Genomic DNA, 18,475 nt, shown 5'->3' with positions numbered 1-18,475 from the left:
TTCTCATTTACAATTGCGACCTGTCTAGTGGATTCCTGGAATCAAGAGGGAATAAGGAGGAAACCGGGAACCCTCCAACCAGAATTTTTGGAAAACCTGGACGTTTTAGGAAAGTTACCGGATTTTTGCAACCCTAGTCAGAAGGGATAAAAAAACACTATATATTTTAAACCACCCCTAGAAGAAGGTATGATATGATATGTCCTCTATACAGTATCAACTGTATTCACTTATCTGATGTAGACTTTAAAGAATGTTGTTGTTGTGGTCTTTTGAGAGATGAGATACATTTTTAGACATTAACAACGTAAAATTGGAAAGACACTAAATTACAAATTAATTCAAACATAGTGCACCAGAATGATGTTATGACATTCAGCTACTTTTTAAAATATTTTAACGAGAAATAAAGGACAGAAGAGATGACTTAAAGCAACACCATATGATTTAAATCTAATAACATCGATGATTTAAAAAAAATCTTGGGCAGTGTTGTTACATTTATGGATAAGGACCATCTGACAGATTGGGTAGATTTTAAACTGACAAAAAGTAACAGCCACAAAATATTGGAATTCATGGAAGGAAATTAAAAACAAGTACTCCATATTTGATAAATTATATATCAATATAAGAGACTAAAACACATAAAGCAGTCTAACTAATTGAAACTCAGAGAAAAGTAAATAGGGTTTTGGTGAAGTATTTTCAACTGACTTGCTGGTTAGTACATTAACTGGTTTACAAAGTAGTACAAATCTAATTTTTCTCAAAAACACATTCTGTACAAAGTTCTCTGGAGTTTTCTATTCCACAGGTCTTCCAAAAGCTCCGTGCTTTGACAATGTTGCCATCAACACGTGTGACTTCCCAGGTATGGTGGTCCTTGATGTCCAAAAACCAGACCAAAAAAAGAAATCAGGCTCAGCCTCTGTACTCCACAGGCCATGGAGTGATCCCGCTGCATGACTTGGCAGGAAAGAGATGGCAGTGACACAGAATATACAGTATATAGTGAGTTCTACAATCCGTCCCCTTGGCGTGACAGCCCAGCTTAGGTAGTAATCAGGCCATGAGACAAGAATGTCAGATCTTCTGATGGTTTTCATCTGGACATTCAGAAGATCTTGATGTCTGCACGGTATATTTATGTTGTACATCTCATCTAGACTCTTGGTAATGCTGTAATAACAATTGGTGATCAGGTGAACGAGCCATACTTGCAATGCCAAGAGTGTGCATTAAGCCAAAGTGTGGCTACTTTGAAGAATCTCAAATATATTTTGATTTGTTTAACACTGTTTTGGTTACTACATGATTCCACATGTGTTATTTTATAGTTGTGATGTCTTCACTATTTGTCAATGTAGACAATGTAGAAAATAGTAAAAATAAAGAAAAACCCTGGAATGAGTAGGTGTGTCCAAACTTTTGACTGGTGCTGTATGTAAATAAGGTATTTCTGGTTTTTGTTTTTAATAAATAACCAAACTTTTAGAGAAAAAAAATATGTTCAATATGTGTTGTGCTGTATTTTATTTGTTTCATATTGTATCTTAAAGGTGACTTTGGTCTCCATGGTGACTGAGAGTATCCTGCTGTTGACACACGTGTTGAATTGTGCAACAGAAAGTAACAACAGTAATTAAAGAGGCAGTCTAGACAGAACAGGCAGGCCGACAAAAGAGCATGTTTTTCAGTGGTTACAGCCTTGTTCCTCCCTTTATTTAACTTACACCTAGTGTATTTATGCAAATTAAACAACATTTTCTTTATTTTAAAACTTTAAAAAAAATATATACCTGATACCATTAGACAATACTGTACATGAGTGCATTCTAAGAAACATTTGTATTTGACAATACATTGAAAACCTGAATTCTCCGCTAAATCACTGAACTCAATTCATTATCAGTCCTAGCCCTTGATCGTGACTCTGAGGTCATTGGACGAAGGCATCTTCTGTACGGGGGGAGTTCTGTTTAGATCACCGACACTGGGCTTGAACATGAACACGCATCGCTTGCGGTACGGTTGTGGAAGCATAAGGACCTTATCTTTCATATCAGCGAGAAAAACATTTGAAAAAAATCAAAAGGTTCAATTGATACACACCTTTATAGGGTTAGGGTTTAGTGTTCCCACACGGCCATATCTCCATGTTATAGCGAGTATTTATGGAAGACAGAGGGATCACGTGTTTTATGTGCTATAATTTACTCAATGTCTGATGGATTTAAACAATTCTTAAAGTTTGGAGTATCTTCATACATTGTCCAACCGTTGTATTTACTATAATTGTTTTTAAAAACCTTTTTAAAAACCTTTTTAAAAACAATTTTGATGACCGTTGCCAGAGAGAGAGAGACGTGAGTTTTCTTTTGATTTCTACCGCCATTTTCTTCAGCTGCATATCAGACAGACACAAAATCACAGACGTCATCACTCACTTCAAAGCTGCAATACAAGTTACTCAGCTCGTGGGAAGAAGATATGTTTGAATTGAGGTGTTGTCAACCACCCTCCTGTCCTAACACAGTGAGTGTGGTTTTGCGTTTTACCAGTGATGCGGCAGGGTAGCCTAGTGGTTAGAGCGTTGGACTGGTAAGCAAAAGGTTGCAAGTTTGAATCCACGAGCTGACAAGGTACAAATCTGTTGTTCTGCCCCTGAACAGGCAGTTAACCCACTGTTCCTAGGCCGTCATTGAAAATAAGAATTTGTTCTTTAACTGACTTGCCTAGTTAAATAAAGGTAAAAAAATAATAATAATTCCGGTATCACAGGCCAAGTCCAGAAGCATAGCTGTCTCCCCGTCACCATGGAAACAGGACAGGCATTTTGCAGACACTATTCGGCCCGTAAAAGTCCAGAAGTGCATGATCCTGTTATTGAATATACAGTCAACAGCCCACATGTAGTATGTTTCGGTTATACACACAATTGCTTGTTTACAATTGACCTCGTCAGCCCAAGAGGTTCATTTTAAAAGCCATAGTGATCACAGTAAGCAGTCATCTATAAGAAGTCTGTACAATAAGAGTACATGAATTAGAATCATTTCACTACCTGATCATAGTTGTCTGCCCAGGTGTTGTAGAAGTTGACTGTATCCCCGACCTTAACAATATTGCTAGCTGACAGAAGGGAGTCCGTCACATCTTCAAATGTTGTAGTTGGAGCTGCCATTCTACATCCTTCTCAGTCCTCTGACTGTCTGATTAGTCAGGAAGGATACGAACACGGTAGAAAGCTATTCAGAGGTTGTGCTTGGCCCAGGAGAGGGATCGTTCCGGAAGTCTAGATGTCGAGGTACAGCAGCTGTACAAAGGGTTTATGGGAGGCCGTTCACACTGCTTCAAGAAACATTCAAGGGGTGTGGCCCCTTTGAATACTTCACCCACATTAGCCCACAGGTTTGAACATGTTTGTTCAGGGAACTTCTGCCAATGTGTAGGTGGACTATTTTTGCGGTGGCACGTCAAATAGAGTTGCAATACACATGGAGTTTGAAGGATTGAGCTGGTAACTGGCAAGTTGAATTTAAACACCAATGAAGACACCACAATTAACATTCATGATATGAAAGTAGTCAATTGGGTGAGGATTCCTATGGGTTGGGATCAGAGCATCGTCTTGGTTTGTTATGGCTTTACGCTATATCACTGTGAGCTCGTGGCCACAATAAATTAATGACAAGATTTGGTTCAGGACTCCAGCACTGCAGGTGGTGGTAAATCATCAATACTAGCTTTATGCTTTTCTTCATACACAAAAAAATAAGAAAATTAACTTCTTTGAAATAGAGATGAGTCGTCTTTCTATCTATGTATGTGTTGTGGACCATTAGCTTCAAATAGCTGCATTAGCCCCATTGGCTCCATTTCCTCCTGTCAACCAACATCCTTAGTGGCGTTGGCAGAAAGCAGATCTTACCTGTTTTCAGGGATATAGTATTTTCAAACTACCTTCCTTTTCCCCTGAAAAATACAGGTGACTTACTACGCCTGCTACATTAGGTTAGTCAACCTATGACAGAACCACATGCAGTTGTTGAGGTGCAGCACAGAGGTTTATGTGAGGTTCTCTGTTGCTCTGTAAATCCATTCTAACTCGTCACTTAATTTTATGTGCCTTGCACATCAGTGACATCCTGAGATCCTGAGGCCAATTGATCTGCCGCCATCACCTCATGTTTCAGCATGATAATGCACGGCCCCATTACGGAGGGATCTGCACACAATTCCTGGAACCCAGTTCTTCCATGGCCTGCACACTCATCAGACACGTCACCCATTGAGCATATTTGGGATGCTCTGGATTGACGTGTACGACAGCTTATTCCAGTTCCCGCCAATGTCCAGCAACTTTGCACAGCCATTGAAGAGGAGTGGGACAACATTCCACAGGCCACAATCAACAGCCTGATCTATGTGAAGGAGATGTGTCACGCTGCATGAGGCAAATGGTGATCACACCAGATAATGACTGGTTTCCTGATCCACACCCCTACTTTTTTTAAAGGAATCAGTGACCAACAGATGCATATCTGTATTCCCAGTCATGTGAAATCCATAGATTAGGACCTAATGAATTTATTTCAATTGACCGATTTCCTTATTTCAAATGTAGCTCAGTGAGATCTTTGAAATTGTTGCATGTTGCGTTTTTTATATATTTTTTGTATACATTTACATTTGAGTTGTTTAGCAGATGCTCTTATCCAGAGCGACTAACAGGAGCAATTAGGGTTAAGTGCCTTGCTCAAGGGCACATCGACTTGGTTTATCACCAAGTTGGCTCTGGGATTCTAACCAGCGACATTTCGGTTACTGGCCCAACACTCTTCACCGCTAGGCTCCCTGCTGCCCAGAATCCCACCCAGTTGACTAATTTAAAAAATGGTGGAAGCCCTCAATGGCAATGTCCATGCTAAAATGGGTTATATCCATGATCAGTCCTCTATTTAGCTCTATGACAACAGGAACAACTCCAATATAAAGTTTTTGGGGGAAAAGTTGCGTAACAACCTAACCACTACAAAACGTATATTTGATAAAATAAGCCTCACATAGCAAAAAAGCAATTCTATTTTTTTGTAGACCAAATTTGAAACTCATTGACCTCATTTAGTGGGCTTATTGTCGTGGACAGATTTTGGCCGGGGGTAAAACCTCTTGCTTCGCCAATTTCTCTCTGCCAACGGGAACTTATTCCAGTGTGTGGGTGGACTTTTCCACTTTGGCATCTCCAATTGCGTTACCAACAGTGAGGTGCAACACACATTGAGTGCTCCCTCTAATTCTCTCTTTCCCTCTCCCTCCCGGAGGACCTGAACCCTAGGACCATGCCTCAAGAATACCTGGCCTGATTACTCCTGGCTGCCCCCGGTCCACCTGGTAGTGCTGCTGCTCCAGTTCCAACTGTTCTACCTGCAGCTATGGAACCCTGACCTGTTCACCGGACGTGCTACCTTGTCCCGGACCTGTTGTTTTTAACTCTCTCTACCGCACCTGCTATTGCTAACTCTGAATGATCGGCTATGAAAAGCCAACTGACATTTACACCTGAGGTGCTGACCTGTTGAACCCTCTACAACCACTGTGATTATTATTATTTGACCCTGCTGGTCATCTATGAACGTTTGAACATCTTGGCCATGTACTGTTATAATCTCCACCTGGCACAGCCAGAAGAGGACTGGCCACCACTCAGAGCCTGGTTCCTCTCTAGGTTTCTTCCTAGGTTCCTGCCTTTCTAGGGAGTTTTTCCTAGCCACCATGCTTCTACATTGCTTGCTGTTTGGGGTTTTAGGCTGGGTTTCAGTATAAGCACTTTGTGACATCAGCTGATGTAAAAAGGGCTTTATAAAAACATTTTATTTTATTTGGTTGAGTTTAAACACCAATAAAGACAATTGACATACATGATGATTGCAACAGTTCAAGGCTCATAAATTACTACCTTATGAAAAAAAAAATGGAAAAAAACATAGACAGTATACGATTACAAATAGTTCAAGAAACGTTTTCAATAACGATACAAAGAAATGCTCTTACCCCGATTCCATTGATCACCAACTTTCAATGTATGTTGCATTTTGGGGATACAAAATTGTCTGACTTGCATCTACATGTCACCGTGTCCACCTCCAGAATTACTCTGCATTACTCATGCAACTTTACTTGAGCAACTTCTGAAGCTACAACTGGCTTGTCTGACGAAGACTCTACTATAACTTCTGAAGGTACAGCTGGCTTGTCTGACGAAGACTCTACTACAACTTCTGAAGCTACAGCTGGCTTGTCTGACGAAGACTCTACTACAACTTCTGAAGCTACAACTGGCTTGTCTGACGAAGACTCTACTACAACTTCTGAAGCTACAGCTGGCTTGTCTGACGAAGACTCTACTATAACTTCTGAAGCTACAACTGGCTTGTCTGACGAAGACTCTACTATAACTTCTGAAGCTACAACTGGCTTGTCTGACGACAACTTCTCACAAACTTCGATGCCTATAAATCCAGGCTATTTTGTTATATCAGTCAAACTATCAAATACAACTCGTACATGATTGATCATAATTAAATAAGTTTGTTGTTGATATCTCCAAAGACAACACTGGTCGTTGAAGTTTGACAAAAAAAGGGCTAGCATAAAGCTAATGCTAAATTACTTTAAAATTCTTCTTCTCATGAACCGCCACTCAGATTCATTCAATATTTGGTATATAGACATTCTGTAATGGCCACTAGCTAAAATGGCGCAGTTCGGAGCAACACGAACGCTAGACCTGATTTAACTTTTCTGTGGATGATCTTCACTAGCTAACGTCGCCATAACATTGTCTACAAGCGTGTTTGAGGGGATTTCTATTGGATAAGCATTTTCTAGGCATCTTTATCTTTGGAATAGTAGCTGCCTTCAAAGATGGCCGCTCAATGACAATGTAGGGCGCCACTGTCACAGACTGTACAGGTGTGTTACTATACAGGGGTGTTACTGTGATGTCACTGTTATGGCCTGTACAGGTTTGTTACTGTACTGGGGTGTTACTGTACAGGTGTTACTGTACAGGGGTATTACTGTGCTGTCACTGTTATGGCCTGTACAGGTTTGTTACTGTACTGGGGTGTTACTGTACAGGTGTTACTGTACAGGGGTGTTACTGTGATGTCACTGTTATGGCCTGTACAGGTGTGTTACTGTACTGGGGTGTTACTGTACAGGTGTTACTGTATAGGGGTGTTACTGTACAGGTGTTACTGTACAGGTGTTACTGTATAGGGGTGTTACTGTACAGGTGTGTTACTGTACAGGTGTGTTACTATACAGGGGTGTTACTGTGCTGTCACTGTTATGGCCTGTACAGGTGTGTTACTGTTACTGTACAGGTGTTACTGTGTTACTGTACAGGTGTTACTGTACTGGGGTGTTACTGTGATGTCACTGTTATGGCCTGTACAGGTGTGTTACTGTATAGGGGTGTTACTGTACAGGTGTTACTGTATAGGGTTGTTACAGGTCTGTTACTGTGATGAGGTCAATGTGACACGATACAATATACTTTATTGTCCATTTACATGGACAAATTATTTACATGGAAATTATTTTGGCAAATCAAACATGTACAAGTGTTTGTGATAATGTCACTGTGATGACTTCCTGTAAACATACACCACTCCAGGTATGTAGCCCTTCTCCGGCTCCGCTGCGGCTTTCTCCCAGTCCTCCACCTCTGTGATCGCCACGTGACCCCAGAGCCCCGCCCCCTCCATCAGCTCCAGCTCATGCTCCAGCGCTGCCTTGTACTCCAGGTTGTCATGGTTACCTCTGGTTGTCATGCAGACGTAACCACCTGGAAGGGGTAAAAATGAGGCATGGGGAGTTTGTTTCTTTCTCTTTCTGTTTATAAATACACTATCTGGCTGGTCACTTAGAAATGTCTTTGTTTTGAAAGAAAAGCACGTTTTTTGTCCATTAAAATTACATCTAATTGATCAGAAATACAATGTAGACATTGTTAATGTTGGAAATGACTATTGTAGCTGGATACGTCTGATTTTTAATGGAATCTCTACATAGGCGTAGAGAGGCCCATTATCAGCAACCATCACTCCTGTGTTCCAATGGCACGTTGTGTTAGCTAATCCAAGTTATATCATTTTAAAAGGCTAATTGCTCATTAGAAAACCCTTTTGCAATTATGTTAGCACAGCTGAAAATGGTTGTTCTGATTAAAGAAGCAATAAAACTGTTCTTCTTTAGACTAGTTGAGTATCTGGAGCATCAGTATTTGTGGGTTCGATTACAGGCTCAAAATGGCCAGAAACTGAGAAATGAAGGCTATTCCATGCAAGAAATTGCCAAGAAACTGAAGATCTCGTACGGCACTGTGAGCAAGAGGACAACTGAGCAAGAAGACAAGTACATTAGAGTGTCTAGTTTGAGAAACAGACGCCTCACAAGTCCTCAACTGGCAGCTTCATTAAACAGTACCCACAAAACACCAGTCTCAAAAATGTTTGCTTTTCTTTCAAAAACAAGGAAATTTCTAAGTGACCCCAAACTTTTGAACTGTAGTGTATATAGAACAAGTGTATGTATTTCAGTATTATTACTGAATAGTATACTTAAGCAATAATGCTCGAGGAGGTGTGGAATATGGCCATTCTTATACAGCCCTTAGTTGTGTTATGTTGGCCATATACCAAAAACCTGGTTAACAACGCAACTAGAAGAGTAAACAAGTAATTTTGCATCATACCAGTGGTATATTGTTTGACATACCACAGCTTTCAGATCCCAAACTACCCGCTTTCTAAAGTTATTATGTACTGTATGTTTTGTCCAATTAAAAAACAGTCATGTGACCTGGTTTGGTGGCCTGGCACAGCTCTCTGATGACTCTCACTGGCACCTGGCCGTCACTTAGCGCCCCAACAATCACTACCACATCAAACTGCCCTGCAGGAGGGTAGAGGAAGAGGACGACGAGTTACAGGGGATGAGGAAGCAGATGGAGAATAGAGAGGGGGGAAAGGGATTAGAGAGGGGAAGAAGATAGAGAGGGGGAGAAGGAATATAGAGGGGGGAATGGAGAGGGGGAATAGAGAGGGAGGGTGAGGAGGGGGAAAGAGACAGAGGGTGAAGAGGAGACAGTGAGAAATTGGAGTAAACTCTTTTTCACCAAGTTGCTTTTCTTTCCATGCATTTGTTTGTAATGTAATCTCCCAGGGTAAAGCATGTCTAATCTAATCTCCCTGCATGTTTGTAATGTAATCTCCCAGGATAAAGCATGTCTAATCTAATCTCCCTGCATGTTTGTAATGTAATCTCCCAGGGTAAAGCATGTCTAATCTAATCTCCCTGCATGTTTGTAATGTAATCTCCCAGGATAAAGCATGTCTAATCTAATCTCCCTGCATGTTTGTAATGTAATCTCCCAGGGTAAAGCATGTCTAATCTAACCTCCCTGCATGTTTGTAATGTAATCTCCCAGGGTAAAGCATGTCTAATCTAATCTCCCTGCATGTTTGTAATGTAATCTCCCAGGGTAAAGCATTTTCTAATCTAATCTCCCTGCATATTTGTATTGTAATCTCCCAGGGTAAAGCATGAAAATCTGCCAGTATTCAAGTCAAAATAAATCTAATGGTCTAGTAATGTCTGATTGTTTCAGACAGACTGATATTTGCTGACTATTATGAACATGATCAGTTATGCAAAGTTCAAAGTTTAGTGGTACCAGCTTGGACAGGAAGTGGTTCGTCTCCCAGCATGCATTGCTTGAGGTCCTGGTAGAGGCCCGTCTTATTGGCCAGTTCCAACATGCCTTTGCTCCCATCAACGCCCACAAAATGCCTGAAGCCCATCCTCTTCAGCTGCATATCAGACAGACAAAATCACAGATGTCATCAGTCACCCCAAAGCTACACGCCATCCTGTGTACTGTGCAAAACTGTGTTAAAGCTACCTGACATTTTACCATAGGTGTCAGGGGTGTGATTTAGTGAGACTCACCTGTGCTGCAACCAATCCAGTGCCACAGGCCACGTCCAGAATCACTGCTGTCACCCGGTCGCCATGGAAACAGGGGGACAGGCAGTTTGCCGCCAGACTCGGCGCACGATAGTCCAGAAGACCCACGTCCTGCGGTGGAGTTAACATACACACAGTTATACACAGTAGACACTGGAGTAGCCCAGTCCCTAAAAACAAAACACATACATCTAATGCGCCAGCCACTCAAAGTGTTGACTATCCGATTGCTGTCCAGAGTTCTGAAATTGCCGTGCTTAGCCGTGCTTTAACGGATACATGTTAGCCTATAGCTTTGCTTTAATTTATACATGCAAATTTTTATTAGGTTGTCATTTTCGTTGATGTTTCATGAAGCTATAGGCCTACGGTGTCGCAATGCTGCTATGTTGAATGCTGTCGGGCGGCAATAATGTATTTAGCTACACTACTTGTTTAGTCATTAAAAGTGGGAAATTCAAACATTGCAGATTGTAAAATGAATTTTGTGAAGTTTGTGCTGCATAAAACCAGTCTATTAATGCCAAGTAATACAATCAGTCCACTGTCAAAACAATAGCTAACTAGGGCATGTTCCATTATGCAGACAATGCAGTCTAGCCGATTAGCCTATCTATAGCTATATATCGTATTTAGCTGGTAGCCTATTAAATTACACGACGCGGTCGGGGCCATCCGTCCCATCACTTGTAGGTCACTCATGAGCTCCACCTGGGTACCTTGCAGTCATTATCCTGGTTTTCTGGGAGAGGAGGATGGCTGGCACTCTCACTAGAGGCACTGAAACTGAGGCACTATTTGACCTAGATAGTTTGTGTATATGCATTGATATGTAGGCTACGTGTGCCTTTTAAAAATATATATGTAATTCTGTCCTTGAGCTGTTCTTGTTTAATGATGTTCTGTATTATGCAATTCTGTAGTATGTTTCATGTTTTGTGTGGACCCCAGGAAGAGCAGCTGCTGCTTCTGCAACAGCTAAATGGGGATCCTAATAAAATACCAAATACCAAACTATTCTTGATGGGAGGAATTAGAGGAGGCCACTGTCATTGCCGGGCCAGAGCAGTGAGGTCAGTCTGGACTGGGGGGATGCATCAGTAGGTCTACTAGCTTCCACCTGTGATGGTGTTTCGTCAGTGGAGAACGAGTTGGTAGCTTCGGTGATGTGGTAAACATACACAAAACATACACAAAAGTATGTGGACACCGCTTCAAATTAGTGGATTCAGCTATTTCAGCCACACCCGTTGCTGACAGGTGTATAAAGTCGAGCACATGGCCATGCAATCTTCATAGACAAACATTGGCAGTAGAATGGCCTTACTGCAGAGCTCAGTGACTTTCAACGTGGCACTGTCATAGGATGCCACCTTTCCAACAAGTCAGCGTGTATAATTTCTGTCCTGCTAGAGCTGCCCCAGTCAACTGTAAGTGCTGTTATTGTAAAGTGGATATGTCTAGGAGCAACAACGGCTCAGCCGCAAAGGGGTAGGTCACACAAGCTCACAGAACGCGGAGTAGTAGTGGAGCAGTAGGCCTAAAGCATTACATTGACAAGTAGTTGGACTTTAGGCAAATCTCAAATGACACCCTTGTCCCACCCTTTAGTGCACCATACATATTTTGACCAATGTCACTTAGACCTCAGGTCATAACAAGTCATTCACTACCGTATATGGGAAATAGGGTGCATTTTGACATGTAGACTACAGTAATGATCCTACCTGGTCATAGTTCTCTGCCCAGGTGTTGTAGAAGCTGACTTTGTCCCCGGCCTCTGTGTTTTTGTGGGCTGATAGAATGACGTCCTTCACGTCCTCAAATGTTCTATGTGACATTCTAGATTCTTGTCAATCCTTTTGGTGGGAGAAAATTCTGGAATCAATGTCATTCATTCAGAATACTACCCTTGGCCCAAGACACCAAACGTAACGATTGGATTGACCTTCTTATGTCAGGGCTATCAAAATAGGTCGTTGTCAATAAAACCTCACAATAAGGTGCAGAGCGTTCGGCTGGTCCAACTCGAGGTGTCGAAAAAAACAAACATTCAACCCCATCCCCAAAGTTACATATATTTTCATTTGACCCTCCACCTATTAAAAATAACTCAAAAATAATTATTACCAGCATAAATAACAATAACTGTTTATAAATGGGGATATTGACCTTACCACTTTAGCATGGTTTTGTGGCACAGTCGATGACATGCAAGGCTAAAAGGCCAGAAGATTTAGGGTTCGCCAACCACCATGGACGAGCTCACTATCTCTGCCTGTCTCATTACACTACGATCAGAGAAGGCTGCAGACAATGATCAGCTAGGGGGAAATCACATTGTCTACATTTTGATGCTATATCTATAATTAAATTAAATTTGCAAATTTGCTTCAGAAAGTATTTAGACCCCTTGACTTTATCTACATTTTGTTACGTTACAGCCTTATTCTAAAATTTACTAAATATATATTTTCTCTCAGCAATTTACACACAATACCCCATAATGACAAAACAGTTTTAGATAAAAAATAAAATAAAAGTATTCAGACCTTTTGCTAAGAGATGTGAAATTGATCTCAGGCGCATCCTGTTTCCATTGATCATCCTTGAGATGTTCCTACAACTTGATCCACCTGTGGTAAATTCCATTGATTGGACATGATTTGGAAAGGCACACACCTGTATATATAAGGTCCCACAATTGACAGTGCATGTCAGAGCAAAAACCAAACCACGAGGTTGAAGGAATTGTCCGTAGAGCTCCGAAACAGGATTGTGTCGAGGCACAGATCTGGGGAAGGGTACAGAAACAATTCTGCAGCATTGAAGGTCCCCAAGAACACAGCGGCATAGGCCTATGTGACGACTTAGGAGAATGATGATCGGCAACAGACAGCGCATCAGTATCAGAAGTAAAAATACAGCCAGACTAGCCTGCTACTGGGCCTTTCTGTAATCAGAGTAGACCCACAACTGACCTAAATGGAATGAAACATTCAAAATACAGGGCTTTTGAGTCATTACTCAACAAACAGTTTCACTGCAGTTTACGGCCTATAGTAGAACTGTACTTATTTGAAAATAATAATGCAATTATTCATTGATTATGGCGTTGTAGGATAGTCTAGGTAGGATCATTTTATTATCCATCAACAAGATCAATAGGGCAGATTTGAACTGCATGTCTTCACGGCAGGGGAGCCTAGTGGTTAGAGCATTGTACTAGTAACCGGAAGACTGCAAGTTCAAATCCCTCAGCTGACAAGGTACAAATCTGTCGTTCTGCCCCTGAACAGGCAGTTAACCCACTGTTCCTAGGCCGTCATTGAAAATAAGAATGTGTTCTTAACTGACTGGCCAAGTAAAATAAAAAAAAACAAAATGCTTTTTTATGCTCCATGACGCACCTGGCCTCTCCGCTGCCTATCAGCTACTCCTCTATCTTGTGGATTTATATAGAAAATTGGTGCAGATTTGAATTGTTTTATGTGTGGTATGATTGTCAGTTAACCTATTGCAGATCTGGACAAATGATCCAACTACCACTATTGTCACTATGGATAGAGGGCAGGATAGACAGTTTAACGGGTAGACTAAGATCGAATCATACCACGCATGCTCTGAAGCTCGTCGGATGTGGCAAGGCTTGCAAAGCATTACAGACTACAAAGAGAAGCACAGCCGAGAACTGCCCAGTGACACGAGCCTACCAGACGAGCTAAACTACTTCTATGTTCGCTTCGAGGCAAATAACACTGAAACATGCATGAGAGCACCAGCTGTTTCCCGGAAGATTGTGTGATCACACTCTCCGCAGCCGATGTAACACCTTTAAAGAGGTCAACATTCACAAGGCCGCGGGGCCAGATGGATTACTAGGACGTGTATTGTGAGCATGCGCTGACCAACTAGCAAGTGTCTCCACTGACATTTTCAACCTCTCCCTGTCCGAGTTTGTAATACCAACATGTTTTAAGCAGACCACCATAGTGTTCTTGGGCACAGGCACTAAGGTAACCTGCCCAAATGACTACTGACCCGTAGCACTCATGTCTGTAGCCATGAAGTGCTTTGAAAGGATGGGAATGTCTCAAATAAACACCATTATCCCAGAAACCCTAGACTAGAGGTCACCCGATTAATCAGAATGGGTGATTAATTAGGGCTGATTTCAAGTTTTCATAACAATTGGAAATCGATTTTGCCGATTTTGCCCAATTTTTTTTTTTTACACCTTTATTTCATCTTTATTTAACTAGGCAAGTCAGTTAAGAACACATTCTTATTTTCAATGATGGCCTAGGAACGGTGGGTTAACTGCCTCGTTCAGGGGCAGAACGACAGATTTTCACCTTGTCAGCTCAGGGATTCAATCTTGCAACCTTACGGTTAATAACTAGTCCAACGCTCTAACCATCTGCCTCACGAGGAGCCCGCCTGTTACGCGGATGCAGTAAGAAGCCAAGATAAGTTTCTAGCTAACATTAAACTTAATCAATCATAATCGCTAGATTGACTACACATGGTTGATGATATTACTAGTTTATCTAGCGTGTCCTGCATTGCATATAATCGATGCAGTGCGCATTCGCGAAAAAGGACTGTCGTTACTCTAACGTGTACCTAACCATAAACACCAATACCTTTCTTAAAAATCACTACACAGAAGTATATATTTTTAAACCTGCATTTTAGCTAAAAGAAATCCAGGTTAGCAGGCAATATTAACCAGGTGATATTGTGTCACTTCTCTTGCGTTCATTGCACGCAGAGTCAGGGTATATGCAACAGTTTGGGCCGACTGGCTCGTTGCGAACTAATTTGCCAGAAGTTTACGTAATTATGACATAACATTGAAGGTTGTGCAATGTAACAGGAATATTTAGACTGATGGATGCCACCCGTTAGATAAAATACGGAACAGTTCCGCATTTCACTGAAAGAATAAACGTCTTGTTTTCGAGATGATAGTTTCCAGATTCAACCATATTAATGACCTAAGGCTCGCATTTCTGCGTGTTATTATGTTATAGTTAAGTCTATGATTTAACATTTGATAGAGCAGTCTGACTGAGCGATGGTAGGCACCAGCAGGATCATAAGCATTCATTCAAACAGCACTTTCGTGCGTTTTACCAGCAGCTCTGCGGTTTATGACTTCAGCCTATCAACTCCTGAGATTAGGCTGGTGTAACAATGTGATGTGAAATGGCTAGCTAGTTAGCGGGGAACGCTGCTTCGAGGGTTGTTGTTGTTGTTGTGTTCCTGGTTCGAGCCCAGGTAGGAGCGAGGACAGGTACGGAAGCTATACTGTTACACTGGCAATACTAAAGTGCCTATAAGAACATCCAATAGTCAAAGGTATATGAAATACAAATGGTATAGAGAGAAATAGTTCTATAATTCCTATAATAACTACAACCTAAAACTTCTTACCTGGGAATATTAAAGACTCATGTTAAAAGGAACCACCAGCTTTCATATGTTCTCATGTTCTGAGCAAGGAACTGAAACGTTAGCTTTCTTTACATAGCACATACTGCACTTTTACTATCTTGTCCAACTCTTTGTTTTTGTATTATTTAAACCAAATTGAACATGTTTCATTATTTGAGGCTAAATTGATTTTATTGATGTATTATATTAAGTTAAAATAAGTGTTCATTCAGTATTGTTGTAATTGTCATTATTACAAATACATTTTAAAAATTGGCCGATTAATCGGTATCTGCTTTTTTTTGTCCTCCAATAATCGGTACCGGCGTTGAAAAATCATAATCGGTCAACCTCTACCCTAGACCCACTACAATTTACATACCTCCCCAACAGATGATGCTCTCTCTATTGCACTCCACACTGCCCTTTCCCACCTGGACAAAATGAACACCTATGTGAGAATGCTGTTCATTGACTACAGCTCAGCATTCAACACCATAGTGCCCACATAGCTAAGCTAAGGACCCTGGGAATAAATACCTCCCTCTGCAACTGGATCCTGGACTTCCTGATGGGCCGCCCCCAGAGGACAGAGCACAATCCCATTCTCATCGACAGGGCTGCAGAGGAGTAGGTTGAGAGCTTCAAGTTCCTTGGTGTACACATCACCAACAAACTAACATGGTCCAAGCACACCATGACAGTCGTGAAGAGGGCACGACAAAACTAACCCTCACCCTCAGGAGACTGAAAAGATTTGGCATGGATCCTCAAAAGGTTCTACAGCTGCACCATCGAGAGCATGGTCGCATCACTGCCTGGTATGGCAACAGCTCAGCCTCCGACCGCAAGGCACTACAGAGGGTAGTGCGAACGGCCCAGTACATGACTGGGGCCAAGCTTCCTGTCATCCAGGACCTCTATACCAGGCGGTGTCAGAGGAAGGCCCTAAAAACTGTCAAAGACTCCAGCCACCCTAGTCATAGACTGTTCTCTCTGCTACCGCATGGCAAGCGGTACCAAAACGCCAAGTCTAGGTCCAAGAGGCTTCTAAACAGCTCCTACACCCAAGCCATAAGACTCCTGAACATCTAATCAAATTGCTACCTAGACTATTTGCATTGTCCCCTCCCCCTCTTTTACACAGTTGCTCCTCTGTTATCATCTATGCAGTCACTTTAATAACTCTACCTACATGTACATATTACCTCAACTAACCAGTGCCCCCGCACATTGACTTTGTACCAGTACTCCCCTGTATATAATCTCACTATTGTTATTTTAATGCTGCTCTTTAATTAAGTTACTTTTATTGATTATTCTTATCCATTTTTTTTTTAACTGCATTGTTGGTTAGTGGCTCATAAGTAAGAATTTCACTGTAAGGTCTACTACACCTGTTGTATTTGGCCATGTTACTAATAGAAATGGATATATGATCCACCTACTACTGCAGTCACCATGGACAGAGGGCAGGATAGACAGTTGACTGGTAGACAATACTGATCTGTTGTATAGTAAGAGTGTGGAAATACCAAACACCTTTATATGGGAGGCGCAAGCAGATGAGAAAATGTGGCCATCTGGAAGACATTATATAGTAAAACCTGCAGAATGGGGGAGATGCACTCCCCTCCTGTGTCCATTATATGTCTATTTTTTATCTCCCCACTGCAAAAAAGAAAAGACTTTGACCCCCCACCCAGCAAATTTCTAAATGTCCCTTGGCTGACATGTTTACTTTGCAAGCTACCGGTATAAACTTTGTACAGTTAGCTTAACATATAGTGGTAAGTAGACCTTATGCACTTTTTTCTCTAACCAACGTAGACCTGCCTACCTAGAGAAGTTAGCTAATGTAACCACCTTTATAACGTTGTTTTTAATAGTGTTTAAATCACGATTGCCGCTGACAGACAGGATAGACAACATTGATTGATGGACCACGTCAGTCAAATTGGCAAGATAGGTAATAGACGACTACGTCAATGTCGCTAGTTAAACAGGTTCATTTTCAGTGGTAAAACTAGATGGCCAAATATTGTTTGATTTGCTTGCCATCAAATAGTGGTGATGGCAGTAGTCAGACTGACAACGAGGTTGAGGACTTTCCAAAAGCCAAATCTGAAAAAGCAAGCTACAGTAAATTAGACGTTTGCATAGATAGCTAGCTAACGTTACAGTACATGCCAAATGGATGATATCACACGTATCTGCTAAATTACTTTTTACTCGTCATGAAAATCATGCACTTAGCTATTTGCTGTATAACTCTGATGATAGAGCTAAATGTGGAATAATCGGAAATGTGTATTTCTGACTATGATCTTCAAGAGTTGACGGTATTAAAACCAAAACAGCACGTATTTGCCAAAGGTTTTATCGGAACTGGGGGGTCTCCTTGCCCCCCAGCAGCCGAACCGAACGCTCTGAAACGTTTTATTGTTAATTTCAAAACAACTGTTTCAATTTGAGGCTTAAAAACTGCCTGTTCCATAGATTAGTGAAGTCGTTGATTGATTCCCACAATGCATGATCAGCACATACAACATCAAAGGCTACAACTAAGCATGTCAAAGGCATGAGGACATATGAGGAAACAGCCCGCGTCTGTACTGGTGTAGGCTATCTGAGGTCATTAAATGGCGCAAGACTAACCATGCATATAATTGTATTTACTGTTATCACTCATGTGTTTTTTACTTACCAGATTACTTAGCTAGCTACACTAGAAAACTGGAATGACTTTGGGGTGACACAGCTGTGACGCACACACGCAATGCAAACGGGAGTCCAACAAGTGTTTCAACTATATAGTAAAATATATAAAAACAAAAAATGTGATTTGGGGTGTTAATTAAGAGTTATTGTTAGGCATACGGTTAACCGTCTGGATAAGGTTAGGTCTAAAATCCAAATTTTAGGAAGAAAATTGTAGAAATGGGCGAGGTTTGTGGCTGTGGTAACTAGTGACCACCAAGTTCAAATACTAGAG

At 41.3% G+C, this 18,475-nt stretch overlaps 1 protein-coding gene across 4 annotated transcripts; it reads right to left on the bottom strand.

The window, feature by feature from the left end:
* Positions 1–7,408: 7,408 nt before the first annotated feature.
* mettl27 (methyltransferase like 27) lies at positions 7,409–18,469 on the bottom strand. 4 transcript variants are annotated; one of them, XM_064971443.1, is made up of 7 exons: positions 18,188–18,469; positions 12,594–12,677; positions 11,769–11,900; positions 10,024–10,152; positions 9,749–9,884; positions 8,875–8,967; positions 7,650–7,858 (listed from the first exon to the last, which is right to left on the bottom strand). In XM_064971443.1, exons 3-7 carry the CDS (start codon positions 11,880–11,882, stop codon positions 7,650–7,652), a joined length of 681 nt encoding a protein of 226 aa, XP_064827515.1. In that variant the 5' UTR covers positions 11,883–11,900; positions 12,594–12,677; positions 18,188–18,469. The 4 variants fall into 4 exon arrangements, with proteins under 4 accessions (XP_064827513.1, XP_064827515.1, XP_064827514.1 ...); XM_064971441.1 differs by lacking the exon at positions 12,594–12,677 and having other exon boundaries at positions 7,409–7,858; XM_064971442.1 differs by lacking the exon at positions 18,188–18,469 and having other exon boundaries at positions 12,594–13,315.
* Between the last annotated feature and the right edge of the window lie 6 nt (positions 18,470–18,475).

This window comes from Oncorhynchus masou, chromosome 8 (assembly GCF_036934945.1).
Source record: "Oncorhynchus masou masou isolate Uvic2021 chromosome 8, UVic_Omas_1.1, whole genome shotgun sequence".
NCBI classification, from domain to species: domain Eukaryota; kingdom Metazoa; phylum Chordata; class Actinopteri; order Salmoniformes; family Salmonidae; genus Oncorhynchus; species Oncorhynchus masou.
The sequence above is the reverse complement of the archived record's forward strand: the minus strand, read 5'-3'. Positions and strand labels throughout refer to the sequence as shown.

Bases quoted from the DNA above. Each gene is read 5' to 3' on its own strand.
- mettl27 (XM_064971441.1), bottom strand. From the start codon at position 11,882: ATGTCACATAGAACATTTGAGGACGTGAAGGACGTCATTCTATCAGCC. The intron at 10,153-11,768 runs GTAGGATCATTA...ACTCCACCGCAG, and splicing joins GGGCAGAGAACTATGACCAG to GACGTGGGTCTTCTGGACTA. The intron at 8,968-9,748 runs GTACCACTAAAC...ACCCTCCTGCAG, and splicing joins ACCACTTCCTGTCCAAGCTG to GGCAGTTTGATGTGGTAGTG.